This window comes from Pagrus pagrus (genome assembly GCF_965226575.1).
Source record: "Pagrus pagrus genome assembly, chromosome: 11".
NCBI lineage: Eukaryota > Metazoa > Chordata > Actinopteri > Spariformes > Sparidae > Pagrus > Pagrus pagrus.
In genome coordinates, this window is record NC_140195.1 from 11,521,586 (window position 1) to 11,547,977 (window position 26,392).

The following is a 26,392-nucleotide window of genomic DNA, read 5'->3' on the forward strand; positions in this document are numbered from 1 at the left end:
ATTCTTGGTATTTGTTCCAGGTGTATCTCTGTTTGTTTTAGTTTTGTATCTAGTGCTGTCAGAGGTTTGCAGCACTGAATTTGTTCATTTTGGATAATTGAAGAGCTACTTCTGTGCACTAGGCCTTGAGCTTGTTGGTGTTTTTTTTGTTTTGTTTTGTTATCTGGATAATAATGACCAATTTCCCATTTTATCGAGCTGTGCTGTGGGGGTTTGCCACTCCTGAATGAATGTAGAGGAAGTAGATATGATATTCCATGTATGCAAGAGGAAACCTTGGCCTGATAGTGAGGCCAGTAGGAAGGTCAGAGGGTCAACAAGAAACATCCGGATTCATCCTCTGGGAGCCTTGAGTATCTATAATTTATTACTTTAGTGTTTGAGGTACCTTGCAACAAGCTGTTGAATAAAGATGATGATGTTTGGACAGCTAATCAGAATAAGATCTCATGTCTGTCAGTCTGTCCTGTAACATGTGAGCTTAACTGGGATTGGATTGCATGCTCTCCAGTTCACGAGGTGAACCATTTCCTCTGGTTTTGCCATAAAGTCATAAAGTCTTGTGGTTCCTGTTGAGCAGTGCTCCCACTGGGATTCAGGCTCCTGGGTCACTGGCAGGCTGCTGTCCTGTAGCAGACCCAAAACGCTGAGCTTCACCCCAGTGATGCCACGGCACTGTTGACCTGAGTGATCCTCGTTTCACACCCGTCTAATGACCCAGAAAATATGTGGGTCAACTGTCAGCGTGAAGGCGGTGACCCCCTGAAATCACTCAGGTCAAGATCAGGGTTGAGAAGCAGTTCAAACTTGTTGTGAAAGTTCAGAGCTGCTTACCTGCACGTGTGCTCCCACCTGTGCTGTACATGTCAGCAGAGGAACAGAAGATGATGATGCTTCAGTCAGCTGGGAGCTAAACTCTTTGTCCTCTTCCTGTTTGTCCGAGCCAACAGCAGCTGCTGATTAAGTACCGCTCTGATTAACAGCTTCCCACTTTTACCTCTGACCCCGATTAATGTCTTGACTCAACCTCAACTACATGATTTAGTTTATAGACTTCAATGAACATAGAGCTGATCAAAAGCAAATCTGTGGCCTGGAGAATATGTTGGTTTTATGTCTCACTTTTCGCTGGTGTGTCACCAATGATGCCTTCCTTTTCAAGTTAATTTCCACTCTCATTTTTCCAACTCAAGTGTAAATTATATGTACATTTTCAAGGTGCATTATCAAAGTGTGTTTCCATTATGCACTGTACTGTTCTGAAGAGGGAGATCAACTATGAGATGAGCATCTGTACGGGTGGGGTGGGGCTAGAAAAGGCTCTTTTCATCCGATCATATCAGGGGGCAAAAGTGTATTGGCTGTTCCAACTCAAATAGGGGGCGAAAACCCAGTCGTCACATTAAAGAGCGAGACATGAAAATCTTTTTTTTTTCCTTATCAGTTTAAGCTATGTACATATTATATATAAAACACTAAGTTTTAGGGGGTTGTTTTACCTATTTGTCACTAAGGCTGGGGGAAGGAAGGAGGGGGAAGTCCAAAGATTGGAGGGTACTGAGTACTGTGCTTGTAGGTTAAAATGATCAATGTCAAGTAATGTAAATCTTTGTAAAGGATGATGATTCATACTCAACCTAACGTCCAGTATTGGAAAAATAAAAAAACAAATTAAAGCAATCCTCGAGATGATATATATAAAAAACTCTTTCACACTTGTGACCCTCAAAAATACCTTTCTAAACTATTATTTTGAAAACCAAAATAGCAGCTTTAATTCAGCTGAGGCTTTTTTCAATTTCTAGTATTTCTTTTAAAGTCTTCTTAATGCTCTAATTCGAAGCATTTATTAACCCAGGTGCAAAGAAACTACCTTATTACCTACTTTTTGCTCCATTTACTGCATCTCACTCTTTGTCCCTTAAATTGCCATCTTCGTGCCCATCTCTCCTCCTCCTGCTGCCCTCCATACTGCCATCACCTTCTCCCATTTCCCTCTTTACGTGTCTCATTCCCACTGCCCCCTGCTGCTGTATTGTACCCACCGCAGCCCGCTGCCTCTCTGCCACCAGGCCCCACTGCCTGTGGCGTGTAATTGACTTTCTCCCTGCACTGGAAAAGCGGGCGGCCCGCGCCAGGCTGGAGGTGACCCATTTCCCTGGGGCATTCAGCAGCCTCCTAATCAACCATTCTCTGGGGCCGCCTCATTCACTCCGCAATTAGAGCAACTCCCGCTTTGAGAACTCCATCAATAGGCTGGCAGGCAGGCGGGCGGGCTCGATCGGCGGAGAGGCAAAGGCGGATTTTCACTCAAACACTTTGCTTTGGCTCCTCCAGTTCTGAACCCTCCGACTTTGTGCCTCCGCCTCTCTGCCTATCCTCCTGTGCTCCTCGTCTCCCTCGTGGTAGGTTTCATCAGACAACAGCAAGCGGGGGGTTTGTCTAACGATGAGCCGAAGACGGGGGAGGCAGGTAGACAGGCACGCAGGGAGGCAGACAGGAGGATAGGCAAGAAGACACACAGGTAGGCGAGCAGACAAAGGCAACGAGACAGTCAGACAGACAGTCAGGTGTGAGGTACTCAAGGGAGAGATTAAAAGAGAAATTTGAAAGAAACTCAAAGCGGGAGGGATTGAGCAAGAGGATCGGCGCATCTTCAGAGCGCCTCTTGCTTTGAGAAGAAGATTTATGAGTATTCCCTGTTGTTGTCTTGCAAGGGAATTCACTTGTGTTTCACCTGGTCTTGAAGACGTGCATGAAAGCAGCCTTCATATTGATTCTGTGTCATTGGCGAGGTGTGTTCACTGCTTGTTTCAGCTGGTTATGATCTTGTAGCGAGCCAGGAGCACGCAACAGAAGATTAGAAAACCGAATGCAATGAGGCGTTTTTTTCGCCGCCTGCCCTGATCCCCTAAAGAAGGAGGCTGGGATGATGATGGTGCATGGTGATTAAATAACAGGCCGGCATCTCTCCCCTGCCGTTGGCTTGATTTGCTATGCAGGAGAGGCAGTGCTCTGGTCAGAGGATAACCATGTAATCAATGGAATGAAAAAGCTGCTCTGGCTGTGAAGGTTAAGAGGGGTACTGGAGGCTTTCAGCCCACTCTGCGCGCCACACATGCATTCAAAACACACACCAGACCGTCTGAATGTTACATCTCCTCCTCCTCTTCCTCTCTCACCTGTTCCCCTCCTCTTCCTCTTGTCTCTCTCGGACATGCCTGTCTCTCTCTCTCACTCCCTCTCAGCTCGCTCCCTCCTACTGCCGCTGCCTCTTTTCGCTCTGATTTCCCCCTTCCTCAGTATTTTTTCTGCCTCTGCATTTTCTCTGTTCTCTCCCACTATATTTGTGCTCTCTCGCTCTCTCTCTCTCTCCCCCTCATTTCCTCTCTTCCCTCCCCTCCGCTGTGCTCTCTTTCCTCCCTCCCTCCTACCTTTCCCCAGTGTCAGCTGCTGTCACTGTGGCAAAGAAAGTGGCCAATCGGAGCCCACTTCACAGCGCCGGCTTCTCCCTCCCTCTCTTATGTCTTCCTTTCCTTCCCTCTATTCCCCTCTCTTCCTCCTCCTCCTCCTCCTCCTCCTTCTCCTCGCCTCCTCTCGTCCCATCTGCCTCTCTTCCCCGCACAACCTTTATCAGCTCACTTCCTGGAGACGAAATATGATGCATTATGGGAGACAGACGGCTGTCTAACGGGGTTAGTTGTGCAGCGTGGCTTATCATCAGAGACACTGCTAATCCTGTGTGTGTGTGTGCGCGTGTGTGTGTGGTTGTGTGTGCCATATGAGCTGATGAACTCGTACATGCACAGGCCCACACACACAAACAAACAAACAAACACAACCTCACATGCTTACTCTCTTTTTCTGAGGAGGAGGAGGAGGAGGCAGACGAGACGAGACATGTTTATATTCGTCAGTATCTGCCAGGAGAATACAATTTGCATGATATAAGCATATTTTACCCTGCTGTGTACTGTTTTGCACTGTATCCACTTTACAACCTGCCTCTGCATTGCTTATTTTTCGCTGAGTTCAAAAGGACGATTCCCTTGTATTGCTTCCGTCACAATTACCTTTATAATAAGAGCTAGAGGGCTAATAGGGACTATATAATCCCTTCTCTGTCTCTATTAAAGCCTTATTTACACCTGTGTGTGTGTGCTCCTTCCCCTCAGGTGCTGATATGTGTACATGATGAGCGGATTGGGGGAGAACTCCATGGAGCCTCTGAGCTCAGAAAACCGGAAACGCAAGCTCTCCACTTGCGACACGCCTGGTCTGGGGTGAGTGTGGCTGATCAGCACGAGAGAAAGTGGGCTACTGGGTCAGTGGTTGCACCAGCCGTGTGGCTCCTTTGTGTGCTGCTACGAGTGAGAGCCAACATGTGTGCAAAAAACATCAGAAGATTTTGTACTAAGCTTTGGTAGAAAAAGCGCTTTTTAGGCAGAATTTGATCATTTTGAAATTTGCTTTTGTCTCTTTTTGATTTTATTTAACTTTGTAAGAGTGTAATTGAGTTAAAATCCTTCTGTCTCTCAGGATGGTTAATAAACCACACACTAACTCCAAACGACCATTTTAATTAATTAGACAATTATCATCACATCATATTTTTCATTACTAAAGGATGGGGAAGTAATAGACTTCCAGTTAATTTCGGTTAAAAATATGGCTCAGAGAGACGAGACTTTTATAGATTGTTATATAGAAGTGCAGCATTTTTTCATAAAGGATATAGGAATGCATACTTAAGTACAAGTAAAACTACAGACTTGAAAAATAATAATAATAACGTCCAGTTTAGCCCTCCGCTAACTTGAGTGGGGATAAAACAGGTGCAGCTCTTCCAGACTTTTTTAATGTTATCCGACCGAATGGCTCAAATACTGATAGTGAAAGAAGTCATTTTATAGCTGCTTTTTCCGCAATGTAAGCTTATGGTGGAAAAAACTTATTTCAGAGGCCAGTGTGCATCATGTGACGCGGTTATTACACAGTTAGGCCACTCTGTCAAATTGGCTTCAAAACCAGCGCTGTTCCTGGGTGCTTGATGTAGCCCCTGCAAAGGCAAGCTCAATCCCCCTGCCTCCCACCTTAATGCTAAGCTAAGCTAACTTGCTGCTGGCTAAAGCTGACTTAATATAACGTCCTCGGCTGTAGCTTGATATTTAAAGTTACAACCTTAAAGAGTGTTATCCATCTTCTCATCTGATTCTCATCAAGACGTCAAGTTTCAGTAATGTCCTACCTCTTTTTTTTTCTTCAGTTGCCGAACAAACTCTTAAAAGGCATCGCGCCCAAGCGATCTACTTTCCACGTACCTTGCAGCCACTTTGCATTATTTTCGAATCTACGAACTGCACTGACACTCTGAGAGAAGTAGATTTCGCGACGTAGCTTAGCTTTAACCTTTGCACATCGCCCTCTGCAGGTGTGAGAGGAAGCGACGGGAGCAGGAGAGCAAGTACATCGAGGAGCTAGCGGAGCTGATCTCCGCCAACCTCAGCGACATCGACAGCTTCAACGTCAAACCAGACAAGTGCGCCATCCTCAAAGAGACGGTGCGCCAGATCCGCCAGATCAAAGAGCAGGGTGAGTGGACGCTGCTGCTGCTGAGGTCTGCAGCCGGGCAGGGGCACCAAAGTCAGATGGACTGTTGAGAAAAGTGTGGAGGAAATGCTGGGAAAAGATGTTGAGGAGAGGGATAGAGGGGGAAGAGACAGCTTGGGGTTATCGAGCGCACACACACACACACACACACACACACACACACACGCATGCACGTGCCTCCTCAGAGCCCAGGTGCAAGGGCGAATCAGTCATTCATCTCCCACAAATTTCACAGCCTCAACTGTTTATGTTTGGGAGGAAACATTGGCAATGCTTTGTGAACCTGTCATTCATGTGTGTGTGTGTGCGTGTTTGTGTGTGTGTGTGTTACGGGCACGCACAGCTGTGCGCTGGCCTCGCCAGGGGCTGTTTAATTGGACGTTTGCAGGTAATCACATGCCCATCCATTCTGCTGAACTGCCAAATTATTAGTTCTGTTACAGCTGCTGTTGTCATACTTCTGTTTCCATTATGCAGCGGTCATTTCTCCAGCGCACAATTTAAAAAGCTGCAGGCTGGGAGTCATCATCAGTGCAGATTGGATATATTTGAGCTCTTACATTCAGGACTGTGTCAGTATGGATATTCTTCCACTCAAGGTGAATTTGTGGAGATCAGGGGGAGAGCCGCTGTTGAATTTTATTCTTGTGTCTCTGCTCGGCTCAGTCAGCGTCTGCCACCTCGACAGGAAGGGGAAGAGGCTACAGCTGGCCCTGACTGGCTGCTGACAGGTTGCCATAGTTACAGGAAGTGAAGACAGAAATGACACAGGCGTTTAGACTCGTATCTCGCCTTCTACCTGTTCCTCTTCTCTTCTCACTTTCAGTTGCTCTTTCTGCCAGTCTTCATTCTTGCTCTTTTCTCCATCAGTCATCTCACTTGTATTTAACGTGCTCTGCTCTCGCGTCTTCCTCCTCTCCTGCTCTGCTTCTTCCCCCTTCTCATCTGTATTGCAGCACAATGAGTTGCAGCATCTTTAGGTTTGCTCCCAGCATCTTAAGATATTGAGTGAACTGATGGAGTGCAGCCTCTCTCTTTCTGTTTCGTGCACACTCCTTTCTCTTCCTCTTCTCTACCTAACTTCACAGTGCCTGGCTGAAGGCAGCAATGGCTTTTTTTTTTTTTTTTTTTTTTCTTTGTGTGGGTATCTGTGCCCCTTGGGAGCTAATCAGATAGAATGATTCCTGTAGCCGAGCAGCCCCCGCCTCTTTCTCAGACCAAACCCTGCATTAATACAACAACCCAAACGCCAGCAGCTCTCCGTCAGCATCGTCTCCGTCCACATCTCCGGTCCTTCCTGTCTCTCTCTCTTTATTTGTCTGTCTTTCATTCCCTCTCTCTCTCAGACTCAGCCCCTCCATTAATTCAGGTGCCTCAGCTCCTGCCCCTGCACCATTACAGCTTCCAGAGCCTCTCTAGCTCTCTCCCGCGCTCTCTCCTGCGCTCTCTCTCTCTCAGCCCCAGCCTACCAGACAGTCCCTCAGAGTCTGACACTGAATATAAAGCATGAGGACGGCTGCTACCTGCTCCACATGCACCCAGCCCTCTACTCCTCCTGACGGGCTCCTCAGAGAAACCTGCCTCCGTCCGTCTCCCTCCTCACCTGTAGTTTTAAATCCCAAAAAAAGAAAAGAAAAAAAAAAAAAATGAAGATTGAGAAACGCTGCCCCCTGCTGGTGCAGCTAGAGTAGTGACTGACTTGCTGTTTCCTCCAATTTCAGGTATCGTTGCTCTCACCTTGTGTTTCTCCTTTGCTCTTTCTTTTTTGTTTTTTTGCTTCTTTGTAGGCAGCTGGGCTTGAAATTGCGACTTGTGGTTGTTTTTTTTGTAATTCCTCTCTTTCCTCTCCTGCAGGAAAAGCTTCATCCAACGACGACGACGTCCAGAAGTCAGACGTGTCCTCGACAGGTCAGGGGGTCATCGACAAGGACCACCTGGGGCCGCTCCTGCTGCAGGTGAGTCCAGCGCTCGACCCCGGCTGATCGCACAATATTTATACAAGGTTTGATTGACAGGCTGGTCGCCTGGTGACTTACTGTCGCTGTGCTCCCAGGCTCTGGACGGCTTCCTGTTTGTGGTCAACCGGGAGGGCAGCATCGTGTTTGTGTCAGACAACGTGACGCAGTACCTGCAGTACAAACAGGAGGAGCTCATAAATACCAGCGTGTACAATATTCTCCATGAGGACGACAAGGAGGAGTTCCACAAGAACCTGCCCAAGACCAACAGTGAGGAACACACACACACACACTTACACACATAAACACACTCACAGGGGAGCTCAGGAGCAAACCCTGCTTGACATCTTCCACAGGGCCGAGGTACAAAACAAACTCTGAGAGGTTACAACAACGCAGACTCCTCAGTTATTTATTCACGCTCTTCCGTTCTCAACTCTTCCTTTATAATGAGGAGCTCCTGGGAAGACTGTTCATGTGCATGAGAGCTTTCCAGAAAGACACACACACACATACACACACACCTGACAAAACACATGTGCACAGGAGCACCCACCCACTCGGTGCTAAGCAGGCAGAGCGTAGCGCAGCTGTCAGTCACACTCAGTGGTCCAGACAGTGTAAAACAGGCCTGAGCTCTATTCAGATCCCATGGCAGCCATCTGGAAACTACTTACTGCTGAATAATGCACCTCCACACTTCTCCACGCATGTGCACGTGATGTCTTATTGTATATATTTACATGCATATGTGTCAGTAATTTGATTGCATTTCTGTAGAAGGTGCTGCTTGTGTGTGTGTGTGTGTGTAAGCCACCCCATGTGTGTGTGCACAGAGCGCACTATTTATAAAGCTGATTAATTATGGATATGTGTGCTCGACTGAACCTGCTACTCGATTAACTCCACAGTAACGTTCCTAAGCAGCGACGGCTCCGACATGTCACCGACGTGTTCTCTCACTTATTCCTCGCCTTCCTCCCGGCACGCTCCTTTATTCATTCACTCTTTTTATCTTTTAAAAGTCATCTTAATCCACTTTTCTTCCGAGCGTCCCTCGTGCCTCTCTCGACTCACTCCTCCTCAGCCTCATTCAAACTTAATATGGCTGCCTACTAAGATGAATATTGTGGTTGTCTGTGTCTCAACCGGCTTCCTCGCTGCTCTCCCGCCCCTCATTGTGTCTCACTCTGCCGCCCGGCCCCCTCCATTATCTTTCGGACCCATGAATGAAATGCGCTCTCGCTGCACATTCCTGCGGGATGACCGCTGACCATGCCAGCTACAGTTAAATACACACACACGAGCTCGCGAGCACCCAAGGCCCACATGCATGAACAAAAACAGACCTGATGCAGAAAACATGAAGTGAGCTCTGTGTGTTTTTCGACTCCTCCGTCTCGCCTCGATGTTGGCTAATTGTGTCTGAGGGGAGACGCCGGCCCCGGTGACTGCGCTGTGTTTTCTCTATCGAGGAAAGAAACGCGAGGCCTTGTTAAATCACCCTTCCTTCCCCACCACTACCATCCGACTCCCCCCTTCCGACATGTCTCGCTCTCCTGGGTCCTCTCCTATACCCTCCCTTCACCTGCCAGACAAAAAACCTCCAGCAAACTCAAGGCCCTGATAAGGCTTCAGACAGACCTTGGAGGACAGTCGGATGTCTCTCTGAAGTTTGCCTCCCCCATCTCTCTCTACCTCCCTCTCCCATGTGAAGGTGACCCCCGTCTAAATGAGTGTGTGTGTGTACTGTGATGAGGAGTCAGGGCCTAAATGAGGATAGATGGCTGAGTGTCCCTGGCCTCTGCCCGCTGCGGAGCAGACTGAGAGGGAGAGATATTGGAAATCGACACCTTGGCTACATTAATCCCATGGTCCATTTAGCCAGGGATCCGAACAGCAGGAGAGGCTTCTGCTTCTCAATTTAAGAGAGAAAATACATGTTGCAGTGTGGTTTGTTTGTTTTGTTTGTGTGTGTGGAACCGCAGTAGGAAAAGGGTGTGAGCTGTTGTGATATTTGATAACAGGAAATCCATTCATAGCTGTGTTTGGGTTTCAGTCCCTGGGGCTTCATGCTCATTCCCTTTTACTCCAGGGTGTAAATGTATTTTTGCTTGTGTGTTTTGCTTTTAGTAAATGGAGTGTCGTGGGGAAGCGAGGCAGCCCGACAGAAGAGTCACACGTTCACTTGCCGGATGCTGGTCAAGTTCGGCCACGCCCACGGCCCCATGGAGGAGGGGCCAGGAGGGCCACGCTACGAGACCATGCAGTGTTTTGCTCTCACACAGCCCAAGGCCATGATCGAGGAGGGGGAAGGTGCGCTGGCTAACTCTCATTTTAGGTCATGATAAGGGTCGCTATTTTGGGATGTTTAGAAATAACATTCATCTGTGTGTACTGGCAAACTTTTAAAGTCCCCCTCCACCCAAGAACATGTTTTGCTTATTGTTCTTTCACTTTGATGTTTGAGAATGATGTGTGTGCAGAGTTTGACATTGGAGGGCTGGTTAAGGGACTCTGTGCTCAACTTAAAGGGTAACACATTAAAGTGTGTTTACAGGGCTTGGGGAGTACTACTGCGTGTGTGAAAAGAGTAGTATAAAGCCTTTTGTGGCTCTAGAGGAAGCTGCATGTAATCTGATAAATTGCCTCCACTGATGTCACTCAGTGGCAGAGCTGCATTGTGGGTACTGTAGGCACCAGGTTTTGAAAAAGAAGAATAATGTGTGGAATAAATTACCCATAACCCACAATGCAACTTAGCCACTGAGTGACATCACTGGAGGCAATGTATCAGATTGCATGCAGCTTCCTCTGGAGCCACAGAAGGCTTTATACTACTTTTTTTTCACATATGCATTAGTACTCCACAAGACCAGTAAACAGACCTTAAGGTGCAAAATTGGTGGAGTTACCCTTTAAATCTGAGTTTAAAACCTAATGTTTTAATGAGATCGTTGACCTTTTTATGGACAAGCTGTGTCAGATGGTCTGGAGGGGATCTTTGAAAGAAAGTTACAAAATCTGATCTAAAATAGAAAACTCTGTTTTAAAATCTGAGTTTAAAGCAACCACTTTGCAGTTTCACAATTTCTCATTTGTGCCTCACTTTGTTTGACACATAATTAGAAGCTCAGGTGAATGTTCTCCCCATTTTTACTTTTCACTGTTTTTTGTGCATCTCAGATGTACATCATGTTCCCTCCTGTGACATAAAATCTGTGTAAAACTGGTTTAATAGCAGAAAAATATGCCTGCACACTGACAGAAATACGAGAAGAGGCTGCAAAAAGAATGAATATGCTGCAAAATGTGTGAATATTGCACACATACTTGACGATTGTGTCTTGAAAATCGTGAGTTCAAAAGTGCAATCCTGAACGGAGGGGTAGAGAAGCATTTTTCAGTCACTGACATTAAAACCAATCGAAACGTTACTGACAGTCTTCTCCTTTCACCTGCAGACCTTCAGTCATGTATGATCTGTGTGGCCCGTCGGGTGACAGCCATGGAAAGAACGGAGAGTTTCAACACAAGGCACGAGCTCTCAGGTGAGGAGCTGCATATCCTGCAGAAAAGGAAAAGCTAAAAATACAAGAAATAAACTCTGAGGAGCAAATGACTTAATACTAGTGGAATTATCTGTCTATCATTTCACTTGACAAGAAATCCTGAAGTAAGTAGGCTCTGTGCTCCAAGGTTTAGAAATAAGTGGAAGAGTTTATTTTTAAATCAAATTACTTAAGATCAGACTTGCTACAGCACCGTAACAAGCAAATTACACTGAATTTCAGCATATAATTCCTCATTCAAAGTTTTTTCATCCTTAATTTTAGCACACTGAAGGAATTACGGCCAAGGAACAAGATAAAAATCACTTATTTAAGTGGAAAATGACTTGATACTGATGGGGCATGATTATGCTGTTACTTGAAACAACTTGTTTTGGTAAAAGAGGACCGTATGTGCCTTGTTTTCCCATTAAATTAAGATTTCCTGACCTTATTTATGATTAATTGAACAATATACCATGAAATCAAAGATATAGACCAGTAAGTTTCTTTTAAAACTTAAAATTTCAATGAAATCATGGCAAGCACAGAACTGTTTGTCCCTTAAATACAAACCCAAAAGCTCCAACAGACCATAATTCAAGTCTTTATCCATGAACAGGCTTGACTGATCCCTCTTGCGTCTTCTTCTTGTTTCCTTCCCTCCACCCGTCCCCCTTTCCGTCCTCCCCGGCAGGTAAACTGATCCAGATCGACCAGAACTCTCTGCGAGCGTCGATGCGTCCCGGCTGGGAGGATTTGTTGAGGCGTTGCATTCAGATGTTCCTTCAGCACAGTGATGGGCAGCCGTGGTCGCACAAACGCCACTACCATGAGGGTGGGTCACACATGAACACACGCACACCTGGAATAGACTGCTGAAGTATTTTAAAATGTGTGAATTTGTCTTGTTTAGTGCTGTTTAATCAGTTGTGTATTCAATCTAGTCTCTTACAAGGTTATATTCATAGCTGTTAAAGGATAAGTTCACTTAAATTCAGTCATTATCTACTCAACTGCATGCTGGTGGAAATTCGGGTGAAGTTTCGTAGTCCACAAAACATTTCTAGAGCTTCACAGCCATACAGTGAAACAATTGAAGTAGATGGGGACTTGTTTTAAAACTTAAAAAAACACATCTGAAAGTTCGATACACCTCGACCGACATAATGCAAGTCTCCAGAAGCCCCAAATTGATTTGGAAAGACTTTATTTACACCTTTTAGAGCCAGAATCTTCGCTGTAGAGACTGAGCTAAAAGTGTGAGCGCCCCGTCTGCACGAGCTCGACCACACGTCAAGGGTGTAAATAATGTCTTTTCAAATCAAATTGGGATCTTTGGCCTTCTGGAGACTTGCAGTCCCAATCAACTACAGTTTAGGAGAATTCAGAAATGTTTTGTGGACTATGAAATTTCAGCCGACTTTGGGGTCAGTAAGGTAGTAGTGGTGTCAAGATTCTCTGAATTCGATTTGACTTTTGATTTAAAAAAAAAGATTTCTCAGTACTGACGAGTATGCTATTCTGGACTGTGACTTTTATACCCTGATAACTGTCATTGTCGTGACACCCTTAGTAAGTAATGACTGAATTTTCATTTTTGGTCAAAATTGTTTTTAAAGTGTTGTTGCTGCTCGTCTTGGCCAGACCTCCATTCAGTAGAATCTTAATTAGACCTACTGATGAAATACACACATCCACACCTCATGCATTAGTGTATCAATATTGAGCTCATGAATACAAATGTCTGGAGCGTAACAACATTGATCCTCGGTGTAATCACAGAGCTGGTTTCACATAAAGACAGTGATTGATGACCTCTGTTATCAGATAAGTGTTTCAGGGTGTTAATTTGTCATTTAATCTGTCTGCGCAGCCTTTCTGCAGGGTCACGCTGAGACACCCTTGTACCGCTTCTCCCTGTCCGACGGCACTCCAGTCACGGCGCAGACCAAGAGCAAACTCTACCGACACCCCATGAGCAACGAGCCGCAAGGCTTCATCTCCACTCACCTATTACAGAGGTCAGAAACTGAGAATGCACACGTAATGCTCCATTCAAACACAGCAAAGAATGTGTCATTTACTGTATTGACTAAAAAAAGCACTTCCAGCATATCTATGCGAGGCAGCCGAGGCATTCAATAGCTGAAGTAGCAGCTGAAGTAGCTTTTATCCACTGACATCCTGTGAACAGTGAGAAGACTCCACACAGGAGGTGCTATTTTAGTTGCATTTATACTGAGCATCTACAGTCTGAGAGCTCTTTCAAGGTTTTTGCATTTTTTTCAAACCTTGCTCTTGTCTCCTTCCACACAGAGAACCAAATGGATACCGCTCAAGTCAAGGTGGAGGCATGATGCCCAACACTATGAGACAACAGGGCATGGGAGGCCCTAACCCGAATGCCCAGATGAACATGAACACCGGCGGGGGGATGGGGATGGGGGGCATGGGCAGCATGAGCAGGAGCTTTGGGATGAACGAGCAGGGCCACATGGGTCACATGGGTCCGATGGGAGGCGGCTCTATGTACGGAGGGAGCGGCGGAGGAGGAAGTGGAGGTGGAGGCATGGGCAACCGCATGATGCAGATGAATCAGATGGGCCAGATGAATCAGGTGGGGCACATGAACCAGATGAATCAGATAGGTCCCATGAATCACCCGGGACAAGGCATGCAGCAGCATCCACAGCAGCCCCCGTTTCAGAGCAGCGGAGGGTTTGGGCTGAGCGGCATGAACAGCCCATCGGGAAGCCCCAGAATGGGTGGCCCCCAGCAGGGACTCTTGATGTCGCCCCGGAACCGAGGTAGCCCGAAGATGGGCAACAACCAGTTCTCACCTGGAGGTAAGTTGATCTTCACTGATAGTTACCCGTCACTTATTAAGAAACTTTCTTGTTTAACTGGATTAATCTGAGTTATGTTTTCCTTTCTAGGCATCCACTCTCCCATGAGTGGCATTGTCAGTGGTGGAGGAAGTGGCGGGAGCACCACCACCTTCTCCAGCAGCTCCCTCAACGCCCTACAAGCGATCAGTGAAGGAGTCGGGAGCTCCCTCCCCTCAACCCTAACGTCCCCCACGCCAGCTCTCAAACCAGACAGCTCTCCCAGCGTCCACTCTTCCTCTTCCTCCTCTCAGCCCAATCAGCCGGCCAAACCAGGCCAAGATGGCTCCAAAAGCCCAGTGGGAGGTTTAGGGCCTGGGCCCAGCGACCATCACCACCCCATGCACCATCACCACCATCATCAGCATCCTCAGGCTGAGAGTTCTGTTGACCGACCAGACAGCCAGGCAGCTACAGCAACAAAAGAATCCGCAGAGGGAGGCAATGAGGCGGGAGTGGCCAGCTCCGAGCCCCCCCGCAGGGTACCAGACAGTAAGGGGCATAAGAAGCTGCTGCAGTTGCTGACTTCCCCAACTGAGGAGCTGGGAATAGGTGGCAGCGGGCCAACAGGGCCCCCTGTACCACCACCTCCAACCAGCAGCAGCACTCCTGCAGGCTCAGACAGCAAGGACCCCACTGGAGGCATGACCAGCCCCTCGTCTACTGGGGTCTCCTCCTCTTCTTCAGCCAGTGCCAACACAGGTCAGGCGACTGGGCCAGGAGGCGTGTCAACATCACTATCGTCAGCCCACTACACAGGCTCACTGCAAGAAAAGCACAAGATCCTTCACAAGCTTCTTCAAAACGGCAACACCCCAGATGAAGTAGCAAAGATCACAGCTGAAGCTACAGGGAAGGTGTCGTTGGGGGGCCAGGAAGGTGGTGAGGCTGGATCAGGAGGATCAGGGACCGGGACGGGGCCTGGGATGACTGAGCCCAAGCAGGAGCAGCACAGCCCCAAGAAGGAGAAGACCCACGCCCTCCTCCACTACCTCCTCAACAAGGATGATTCCAAAGAGCCGGCAGACGTCAAGCCTAAACTCGAAGAGCTAGATGGGAAGGGAGCCCCGGGGGCCGCTGGCGGCCCTGCTCGGGGCGGCCCTGGATCTGGACCCGGCCCTGCACCAGAACACCCGGAGAGCAAGATCAAGTCAGAGCCACCTGATGACGTAAGGTTTCCTCTTTGTTGAGACGTATATCTGTCTTTGTCTAATAACCTGTGATCTGGATGAATGTGATTCTCCACTGACATCTACGTAATAACTTTTGACCTATATTTATCGTTTAGTTGCACAACCTAGAGTCCATCCTTGGGGACTTGAGGGGTTCAAGCTCCGACTTTTACCCAGATCAGGCTGGAGGTGGAGGGGCTAACGACACAGGAAACAAACCCCAGGGTTGCATTGACGACAGTCTGCAGGGTAAGTGGTTCAAGAACCAAAAAAAGAAGAATAAGAAGTGACGGTTATATGCAGAGCGGGGGATATGACATTATATGTGATGATATCAATGTAAAATGCCAGTAAACTACATTTGGCATCATCGTATGTTATTTGTCTAAGTTTAGTTTAACATCTAAAGCTGCAAAAAAAAATTTAGGAATTACACCATTTAAGTTACAGACAATGCAACAATGCTTTATAGTAAAAGTTGTTTGAAATTGTGTTTCCACATCATAGAAGTATTAAATACTATGAGAAAATAAGTGTTTTATACATTCTTACTCTCTGAATACATATTAGTATTTTCAAAATGCCGGAGGGTACTGAGGTGTTGTTTTTTTTCTATATTCTCCGTATCATTGAGGAAAACAGAAGTGTGTGACTAATGTGTTTATACCATTTGTGTACAGGGAGTCCAGGAATAGGTCCGGGGCCTCGGGGGCCCTTCCAGAGGGCCATGTCCATTGATGGGAAGCCTCCAGGTGGGCCCGGAGGAGCTGGTAGACGCCCCATGCTCATCAAGCAGGAGAACATGATGGGCAGCCCAGACGGCTACCCAGGAAACATGGGTGTGTGTTCATGTGGTTCTCTCACTATTCGTTAGCGAATTTAGGTCCCTGACTTTAAAGATACAAATTTAAGATGGTAAATGTCGACACTGCTCACCTTAAACACTTACTGACGCGTCTGCTGCTTCCGTATTACCAGGACCAATGAATAGGGGCATGGTTCCCCAGAGGTCTCCCATGGGGGGGTCAGCGGACTGGGGAATGCCCCGCTCCAGTGCCAGCCCAGTGGGCTCAGCAGGGCACCCCTCCATGTTGCGCCCAGGCATGGAGTACAACAGCAGTAAGGGCATGATGTCTGGACCGATGGTCAGCCGCTCCAACAGCGTACCAGGCAGCAGGTCTATGCTGCAGCAGCAGCTCATGGAAATGGGTACGTCTCAGCCAAGTGCTTCCTGTTAACAAATCCTTTAAGACCTAGTCTAAAGCTTGTGCAAAAACATGTTTTTAGTCTGCTTATAAAAGAAGACACGGTTGTAGCAGACCTTGTGCAAGAACTACTTACTGCTTACTCTTTGGTGAATCCTCCCTAATGACCTGTTTTGAAGTTTTTATATGTAACATATGTCGACTAATACATCATTTATGTCTGTTTCAATTACACCCAACTTGTATAACCTTGGGTTTTGACTGCCCAGACACTTGTGATGTGTATTAACATGTTGTCTTGTCATGGTTTAGGAGGCTCTGCTGACATGGGCATGGGAATGAGCCCCTTCAGCCAGCAGGGCCAGGCCAACCAGTCCCCCTCCTGGCCGGACTCTATGATGGGCATGGAGGGTAGCAGGTGAGCGCATTATTCCTTATTGTCTGTGTTATTTCCTGATTAGCTGCAGCGAGCTCAGGAGACAGTTCATTCTAAATGTGATGGTGTTCATGTGTTCGTGTCTCTTAGACGCCAGTTTGGCAACACCTTAGATGATCTCCTGGTGCCTCCCACCACCAGTGAGGGTCAGAGCGACGAGCGGGCGCTTCTGGACCAGCTGGACTCTCTGCTGAATAACACGGACGGCATAGCTCTGGAGGAGATAGACCGAGCGCTCGGCATCCCAGACCTGGTCAGCCAGGTGGGTGATCACAGAAACTATAAGACGTTGGATTAACAACACCCTCTGTGGTCTTCTAGCTCCCTTTAGAAGTAAAGTAAAAGGGGATCTAATCGATCTGTATATCATGACTCATAAGTGAGCCGTACGTTCATCTTTGCATTAGATATTGCAGTCATGATTCAACGTGTTCAGACTGTTCTTTTACCAAAGGGAGATAGATGAGCCCAGAGGGATCTGTCTGTGCTGCTTAGAAAAAGACAATTACAGAACCAACCAATTGGAAATGAATCAATCAGAGGAAAAGTTTAAAAAACTTCTCTTTTTGTCCTCTTCAGACCCAGGGATCTGAGCAGCCGATGGAGCCTTTTCCAGGCCAGGACCCGTCCATGGTGCTGGACCAGAAGCCTCTCTATGGACAGGGATATCCCGGACCCCCCGCCATGCCTATGCAGTCTGGCTATGGAGGAAACCCCATGCAGGGACAGGCCCAGCAGGGAGGTTTTGGACCCATGCTCTCTCAGATGGGCCAAGGTGGCAGCTTCCCCGGTATGGGTGGGATGGGTGGCATGGGACACCCACGTGGCAACATGATAAGACCCAGGATGATGACCGCCAACAAGCCCATGAGGCTCCAGCTGCAGCAGAGGCTGCAGGGACAGCAGGTATGACTACAGGAAGTTAACAGATTCATCAGTTTACATGAAAACAGTCAGCCTGTGTCCCATCTGACCATGTTAGTATGTAGCACATTCACACTGTGTAAACCAGTTCCCGATGACCTGAGGGGTCTGGACTCTTCATATTATACAAGTAAATCAGAAATATTTAAGCCCGAGACCATTTAATGCTTTATAGACAAGAATAAGAATTTAAAATCCATCTTTTGACAAACAGGAAGCCAGTGCACTGATTCAAGGTGTAATGTGCTCGACCTTCTTGGTATAAGTGAGGACTTTCTGGACGATCTGTAGCTGTCTCATTTATTTTTCACTAAGACCTGTGAACACACCATCACAGAGGTCAGAGTAACATTTGCTCCTCCATCTTTATGTTAAATGTTCTTTTTCCTTCCTCAGTTCATGAATCAGACGCGGCAGGGCATGGGCATGAAGATGGAGAACCCAGGAGGCAACCCTGGCATGAGGCCCGGCATGCAGCCTAGCATGGGAGGACAGGTAGATAACAGGCAGCAACTCTTACAGATGAAGCACCGAAATACGGATTTTGTAAAATGAGACTTAATGTGGTATCAGAATCAAGTGTGCACACATCCACACATTCTCCGGTTGTGTTTTATCCTCCATCAGGATACTTTTTATCTCTTCAGTTCATTAGGAAGTCTTTTTAGTGGATAAACCTGCACCAAAATCCATGCTTTAATAACTTTTAACATGGATAACTGCAGACTTAATGCTGAAATCAACAAGTTATTAATGGATTACCATCAAACAGCATTATCACAAAAAAAAAGATAAACACCAATCAAAGAGATTTTCCCAGAAAGCCGATCGTATTAATGTTCCTCTAATTGTTCTACAAAGAATTTGTACAACATTAATAATAGTAACAACTTCTAAACACTTTATAAATGCTGAATTCATAATGTGGTACTGAACCTTTCAGCAGACCTGATTGTCGATTTTAGTCTGGTCTTGTCCTGTTCTGTAGCCAATTTACGTCCTGATTGTCATGCAGAGCCGCCTCCACAGATCCTGTGGCAGGTACATCACCTGCTGCGCCTTTTTAGGAGTCTATTCTGCGGTCGTCCTTCATGTCCCAAGAGATTATAAATCAAGAAATCTGAAGGTTTCCAGGGCTGCCATAGTTCTATTGAAATCTTTATTGGATTTTCTGTTATTTATTATTTTTCTTATCCTTTAATTGAAAGTATATACACAGGAGGCAGATACTGTAGGAGCTGGAGGATGAGAGAAAGGGCTGATGGCCGCAACCCAAAGTATGTTTAAAGGAATACGGTGACTTCTTCCTGAAGTCTACCTTCATCTCCAGACTCAGATGATGCTGATGGCTGGCATGTCCTCTGTTGACTTTAATTTAATACTTTAATACTCTTGGTGTAAATATACTTTTACTTTCCCTCATCTTAGTTTAGTTAAATTTAAAATAACTTGACAGATTTTTCTCCAGAGACCTGATCGTTCCTCACATTTTAACATTTTATAACACAAATATTTCATTGAAGCTCCAAATGTATTAAATCTGACTTGATTGTTTCCTTTGTGCAGCCGGGTTTCATCAACGCTCAGATGATGGCTCAGCGCAGCAGAGAGATGGTCACCATGCAGATGAGGAGGCAGCGCATGATGATGCTGATGCAGCAGCAACAGCAGCAGCAGGCGGCGGCGGCCGCTGCTGCAGCCGCAGGAGGCTTCAGTCCTCCTCCAAACGTCACGGCTCCCGGTGGCATGGACAACCCCATGGGGGGGCCAAACATGGGCCAGCCGGGCCCCCAGCAGTTTGGCTACGGTGGGAACTACGGTGGGTCTACTGAGCCCAGTGCCCAGCAGAATACTGCTGCGCCCTGGTGGTTTGTTCGTGCACTGCAGTGTTCTGGTGTCGTATTTGTCATGTAAAAAATGAAGTTGGGCATATTTCTGTAACAGTAAGCAACATTTGTTGAAAGGGAGTCCATATACATCTCTAGTTAGACAAAATAAGATGTGTACTATAATAATAATAATAATAGAGAGAGAGGTCTCGGCTCAGTTCGGAGTTAAGTACAAAAACAGAAAAGCTATAAGAAATCCTAAATGAATCGGTGTATCGAAGGTATCGGGGTATTCCTGTGACGAGAGGAGTGAGCTGAGGCTTTATGATTGGTCTCCTCAGGGATGGGCCAGCAGGGAGACCCCTCATTCGGCCCGTCAGGCGGCAGTCCTCCTAACGCCATGATGCCCGGCCGCCTGGGACCTCAAAACCCCATGATGCAACAGCACCCACAGGGCGGTCCCATGTACCAGGGCGCGGAAATGAAAGGCTGGTCGCAGGGAGGCATGGGACGCACCAGGTATGGCATCAAACACATTTACAGCAGGCACCACAACACTGTGCTGTCAGGAGAAACTTTGGCTTCAGGTCTTGTTTTCCTCAATGTGAACACTTAAAACCTTCCTTCCTTCACCAGTTCGTACCCTCAGCAGCAGTTCGGGCAGCAGGGACCTCCTGGGCAGCAGCAGTTTGGGCAGCAGGGGAATCCAGGCCAGTACGGGGGCATGATGATGAACGGGGGCATGCCAGCCAGTGGAGGAGGAGGTCACATGGGTCAGATGGGAGGGCAGATGGGTATGAACCCAATGGTGATGGGACGCATTCCTATGGGACCTGATCAGGTATGTGGAGTGTGTGAATACCTAAAGGACAGGTTCACAGTTTTTCAGGTTTAGCTTAAAACTAACATGCCCATACGTACAGGAAAAGGTTATAGCTTGCTGTCAACATTTCTCCTGTCCATAGTAGGCTTAAAGAAATGAAAGTTTGTGAAATCGAGTTGAAGATAAAAATAACCATAAATAAAAGACCATAAAACTCAGTCTATAATAAAACCATGTAAAATGCAAAAAGTATAGAAGCCAGACCAAAGTCAGATCTTCCTGTCAAAGTAAGTTTTGAGGAGAGATTTGAATAAAAGAAGAAACTGAGAAATTATGTCAGAGTATTACCTACAATAGACTGCGGTCAGCACAACCCCAGTTTTGAGAAGCAGACAAGAGTACAAGCTCAGAGACTAAGCAGTGTGCTGCGGTGGATACGTTAAAACTTCATGTTTTTTGGATTCAATTTTTCTATTTTATGTCGTGACAATGCCATGCTTATGATATGGTTGGGTTTCCAACTGCAGTCACTGGCTTGGCAGCCTTGTCGCTCAACCCCACCACCATCCCCTCCACCTCTTCATATGGAAGTCAGTCATAAACATGTACTGCGAATGTGCTTTCACACATATTTTGCTCATATTATTCATTTAAATGCCACCAGACTCCTTTGACAAAAACGCTAACCTTAGTTGCTGGTCTACTGCCACCTCAGTGGCTCAGTTAGTTATTGTGTGACTATTAACACGTTAGTACGGATGTGAACCAACCCTTTAACTTCAGCTGTGCAGGACAGGGGCTGAGAATTCATTCTGCGTGGCTTAAATTGAGATTTGTTTGTGTCCACTATGGATAAGAGAAACAATTACAGCAACCAGTAACCATTTCAGTGAACACACTGTCCATATTGTTATAACTGTGAATCTATCCTGTCTAAATAAAGCTATTCTGAGGACAGACAGTTTTGGTAAATCGTGCACTTGACAATTGTTTCCTCTTTTCTTCCCCTCGATCTAGAAATACTGCTGAGCGTCATGACAGAAGCTTTTGTCTCACTGTGATCTCCATCCAGAGACAGGACACGGCTGCAGCACTGGAGTGTGTGGAGGATCAAGCAGTGTGTGTGTGTGTGTGTGTGTGTGTGTGTGTGTGTGTGTGTGTGTGTGTGTGTGTGTGTGTGTGTGTGTGTGTGTGCGTGTGTGTAGTGCTGCACTCCCACCAGACGGGGGAGTGAACTTGCTGCCAGTAATGTTAGTCTGGCTACATGGAGGAGAGCAGTCAGACCGTCACATGAGAATCAGAAACACTGTGACACATTTACACTCATTTACAATCCCGAGACAGTCGGACAGATGTGCGATTCCTCTCGTAGTTTTAATATCTCTCTCTCTTTATGAGCCGTGTGTGTGCCTCAGTGAACACACACCGCTCGCTGGACCAAACAGTGAAGGTGGATGGACACTTGACTTGACATCCCCTCCTTTGTCGAATGTACCATGAAGCTGTGTTCAGATGTAAAATGTGGGATCCCTCTCTTGTTTCTGAACTCCGAACTGGGATTTTTCTCCTCCTCTCGCCTCTCTGCTGCTCCTGAAGGATCTCTGCGACGCTGAAGAAAACCCCCGTTCTCGATGACGAGCCATCAGATTGTGACACTCAGATGAATGTCATTAAGCAGTAGCACATTTGTTTCGTCGTCCGGGAAGCACGACTGAATTACTCGTTGGCTGATTGCACTTTAAGGAAAGGCCAACATCAAAAAGGATTGTGGCAATATAGAGGCCTTTACCCAAGAATTAATGAAAAGCAGCAGACATTTACTGTTTATTTTTGTGTGTGTGTTCTCCGACCTTTTCCTCTCTTGAGTGACTGAGGGCTGTTGATTGGAAATGGGTAACCTCGGTGGTCTTTGTTCTCAAGTGGGAACCAGTAGAAAGGCTGTAAGCACAGATTTTATCCAACACTCTTGTCTACAGTGAACCAATTTATTACAACAGAAGAAATGAACCATTTTGGACTTCTATTAATGATCAGAACTCCACTTATATTTATACCGTTTCAGATCATTTTATCATTCCAGAGGTAATTTTTAAATCCAAATGTTGCAGATATTTTGGTTACCTCGTGCCAATTTACAGTGTTAACGACAAGCGCAGAAATGAAATTGATTGCCAATCATAAGATTATGTCTATATGAGCTCACGCTGTGCAAGAAAGTTAAGCGTATGTTAAGATTTCAGTGTGCAGATTTCGAGCAATAATCCTTCCTCCTGGTTTTCCTCTGAGGACAAAGCTGGAGTATGTTTTACTCAAAGCGACGGCACTGCAGTATTAGACCTGATGTCTTGTTTGGAGCTTTCTTTGTTTTTCCTTTCGTCTGTGAATATGAATTGTAAATAGGCTTCAAATGTACGATATATAAATATATATATGCTTTTGTAGGTCACATACTGTTTTTGCACAGATTGTAAGGCTTGATATTTAAAAGTGTAATTTTCTTAATCCGTCATAGGTCAGCTTTTATTTTCAATACTTTAACCATCGGTTGGAGAGGAAGGGCCTCCTTTTTCTAAGCAGTACGTGTAGATTTTTCTTTTCTTTCTCTCAGAAAGCCCTGTGTGGTGCTGGTCTTAGCTAAAGAGGTGCTAGTGTGTAATTTTTTTTTTTTTTTAAATAAATTATTTTTCTGTTGACGATAAAAGAAAACACAAAATATAAAAAAAAAAAAAAGAGTTGACACATGATTGTGTTAGCCTTCTAGGGGCCCAGATGTCTTATGAGTATGTGGGGTTGATATTTTCTGAAGCGAACCTCATGCTTCCATGTGTGACTTTTTTCAATTTCACTCCTGAGAGTTTCTGTGAATCGTGCAGGAAGTCAGAACCGCCGTATAACTGTCCATTAGTCCATTCGGTTTGTCCTCATGGGAGCAACACAATAAACAGTTTGAGCCCCTAATTACCTGTCAAATCTTCTGGCAGGTGGGCTTTTTTTTTTTTTTTACATTTAAGTTTGCCTTTATTTTATTTCCTGTGAAGCTTTTGTTAAGAAATCTACCTTGGAACACACGCTCAATCCAAAGATTTTTGTTTGTCATTCTGCAGTGCGTAGAAACAGTTCCTGACGTAGATCGTGCAAGTACTCATGTGTGCTTTTACTGTTGCACATAACTTATAATATACATTGAACTAAATATGTTTAATTGCATATATTATACCCCCATCCGTATGACATAGAGTAGACATGAGTCTGGTTCTGCTGAGGTGGTTTGACTCCTTTTTTTGTTTGTGATTGTTTCTTCCTTTCTGTAGAACTTATGGCCAGTTGAAATGTGGTGCTGCAAACGGTTATTTCACACGAGAATGTCGAGATTTTCTAAGCTGGAAAGGAGGTTTCATGATTGATGTCATTATGTCTCAGAATAATAGCTTGGAGTTGTGTGTGTTTTTTTTTCTAACCCCAGTCTCAATGAAGAATATGAAAGTTTAATCTACAAATGTTGAAAAAAAAAAAGTCTGTTTTTGCTTTAAAGGAAAGAAACTCCTCTCGGCGCGTCGTCGGCGCTAAAGAAAAGAGAAAACGCATCTGGGAAACATAACGTCATTATTACAGGATGTAAAATACTCTTGCATTTCTTTTCTTACCTTGTTTCTTGATGTTAATATCGATGTAAATACAAATTTATATTTAAACATTACAATGTCTCTGCTGTCTCTTTGGGCATTCATTTTGTACATGAGTCGACAATCCTGCAGCCACAGCTCGGTCTGTCAGTGAGCAGCAGGCAAACTGTGTCCAGTCATGTTGTAGAGAGAACTGAAAGTGTGTTTTACTGCAGAAACAAACAACCACAAGGACTGAAGTCTGCCAGTCTGCATAAACTGGGAGGTGTGTGTGTCTGTGATTGATTTATTTATTTTATTTTAGTGTGATGCACACAAAGTGCCCAAACCTCATGGTTTCACAAGACACCAAACATACAGTTGCAGTGGTCGAACATTTTAATGTCTATAATGCATTATAACACATATTCAACATAGTTATTATATATATTATGTTATGTTATGTGTCATAATTCGAAATGATGACTCATAAGGTCAAGTATCAATAACTGGTCACTATTTTTGCAATGATCATAGTGTATTAAAGTTCTCATACTTGTACAATATAATAACACATCATAATCACTACTATTAGCATTATAATGTGATTATAAGTAATGTAAGTGTTATGGGCAGATGTTATACGTTACACGCTGGTTATAGGTCACTATAAGTTGTTAAGTTATAAAGAATTAAGGAGAAATATGTAAGAATTGGCCACCTGTAGACTTCATACTCAGAACAGATGGGGGCAGCATATCACTCAAGTAACCGCTAACTGTAGCTGCACTGGGCGCACAGGAAGCGTTGGAGTTTAAACTTAACAACTTACAGTGACCTATAACCAGCTTGTGACGTATTACATCTGGCTGCGGCTAGCTGGTTAGCACGCTAACTCCAGTAGATGTCTCTGCAACACAATACACAGATGTCATTAAACATAACTGTTTTTTCTTCTCATTCTTTAAATAATTTTAGTTAATCTTTAGTTAAAAAAGTCAATGTAAGGACTATTACTTTTTTACAGGCACTAACACACATTATACTGTTTATAATGCTATGTTATGATTAGTTTTATAAAGAGTTACGATTATTCATGAGTGCTTATTACTGTGATAATAAGGTGCTATAGGTGCATTATCGCCATGTTCATTATTGATTATAATGTATTACATACACAGGCTTCATCGAAAGTGATACCAACATTTTTATTTCATTACAAAATGACCAGTTATTTTGTTATTCTACAAAATCTGCTACTAAAAAGGTTGTCCTCCTGCAGTACAACTTCAAGTTTTCTTTTTATCAACCAGCCAAAAGAAATCAGTCAAAAGTGCGTCCCTTACGTCCTCATACACAGGACAACAAAACTGAAAATGAACCTCGTTCTCAATTCCTCACTGTCTGTCCTCTGGGGTGGCATTAAACCTGCTGGTCCGCCAGGCTGATGTTCCTGAATGTAACCGAGCACATGGGGATCTTTGTCTTTTAGCTTAAATTGTACTTGACATAAGCTTCTACACTGCAGCTATTCTTTAAGAGACAATGAGCTCATAATTTTATCAACAGACCATTTGTCTGTTCACATGAGAAACACTCTGCTCCTAATCTCCTGAATATCACAAAGGAGTGTGTGTGTGTGTGTGTGTGTGTGTGTGTGTGTGTGTGTGTGTGCGTGCGTGTGTGCGTGCGTGTGTGTGTGTGGACGGGAGGCATAGACATGTGGAGTGTGAAGGACATCTGTGTGGCCAAATCCTCAGGAGTGAACGCAAAAAGACAAGAGCTTCCTCTCAGACTGGCTGCAGTCGGTCGGTGACATTGAGGTTCAGGCTGCTGTCTGCAGCCTCCCTTATATCTGCTGTTTGTTTCCTGCACCCCCCACCTCTGTGAGCACTTCTGTCATTCATCATCCCACTTTCTTTCCTACTCTTAATGATTTTGCGACCAATGAAAAGACCTCACACCTCCAGGCTGTCCCGACCCGCTGCTGTTACTGTACTCTCACCTACAGATTCCTGTCCTCCCACTCAAAGCTTTAAATGACATTTCCTTTGTACACTTGAGTGTCATTTGTAATAAAATTACAGTGTCTGTCAGTTGAAGATTGGCTGCCAGGTTACTGCCGGCTGACTCAATCAAACACTCAACAGTTTTGTAGGTGGAGGAACAGTCGGACACATTCAGAGCCAAAAACAAGAGGCAATTTCCTGTTTCACTTTGGTTTTTATGTAATCGTCATTTTGTGTTTTATATGCTTTATTGTTTGTTGAGTAAGAATTAAAATATCTTTATTCTTTTTAGCCACACCAGAGGCAACAACAAGGTGGACTGCCGTGGCATCTTGCCGGGACCAGTCGTGGTCCCCAGATGTTGAATCCTGCTTTTGGCTTTCGC

The 26,392-nt window shown here is 45.4% G+C and overlaps 1 protein-coding gene across 1 annotated transcript in view; it reads left to right on the forward strand.

The window, feature by feature from the left end:
• Window positions 1-24,096, forward strand: part of LOC311265034 (nuclear receptor coactivator 3-like) — a 64,304-nt gene extending 40,208 nt beyond the window's left edge. Inside the window, exons 3-23 of the mRNA XM_084366317.1 lie at window positions 4,176-4,283; window positions 5,432-5,592; window positions 7,465-7,565; window positions 7,664-7,838; window positions 9,702-9,884; window positions 11,033-11,119; window positions 11,817-11,957; window positions 12,996-13,143; window positions 13,439-13,968; window positions 14,059-15,176; window positions 15,296-15,428; window positions 15,860-16,018; window positions 16,158-16,388; window positions 16,697-16,802; window positions 16,911-17,082; window positions 17,400-17,726; window positions 18,141-18,239; window positions 19,311-19,563; window positions 19,915-20,092; window positions 20,210-20,414; window positions 21,414-24,096. Of these exons, the coding sequence (XP_084222443.1) occupies window positions 4,192-4,283; window positions 5,432-5,592; window positions 7,465-7,565; window positions 7,664-7,838; window positions 9,702-9,884; window positions 11,033-11,119; window positions 11,817-11,957; window positions 12,996-13,143; window positions 13,439-13,968; window positions 14,059-15,176; window positions 15,296-15,428; window positions 15,860-16,018; window positions 16,158-16,388; window positions 16,697-16,802; window positions 16,911-17,082; window positions 17,400-17,726; window positions 18,141-18,239; window positions 19,311-19,563; window positions 19,915-20,092; window positions 20,210-20,414; window positions 21,414-21,425 (4,611 nt within the window). The 5' untranslated portion in view covers window positions 4,176-4,191 and the 3' untranslated portion in view covers window positions 21,426-24,096. The remainder of the gene's footprint in view (window positions 1-4,175; window positions 4,284-5,431; window positions 5,593-7,464; window positions 7,566-7,663; window positions 7,839-9,701; window positions 9,885-11,032; window positions 11,120-11,816; window positions 11,958-12,995; window positions 13,144-13,438; window positions 13,969-14,058; window positions 15,177-15,295; window positions 15,429-15,859; window positions 16,019-16,157; window positions 16,389-16,696; window positions 16,803-16,910; window positions 17,083-17,399; window positions 17,727-18,140; window positions 18,240-19,310; window positions 19,564-19,914; window positions 20,093-20,209; window positions 20,415-21,413) is intronic.
• Window positions 24,097-26,392: the final 2,296 nt, after the last annotated feature.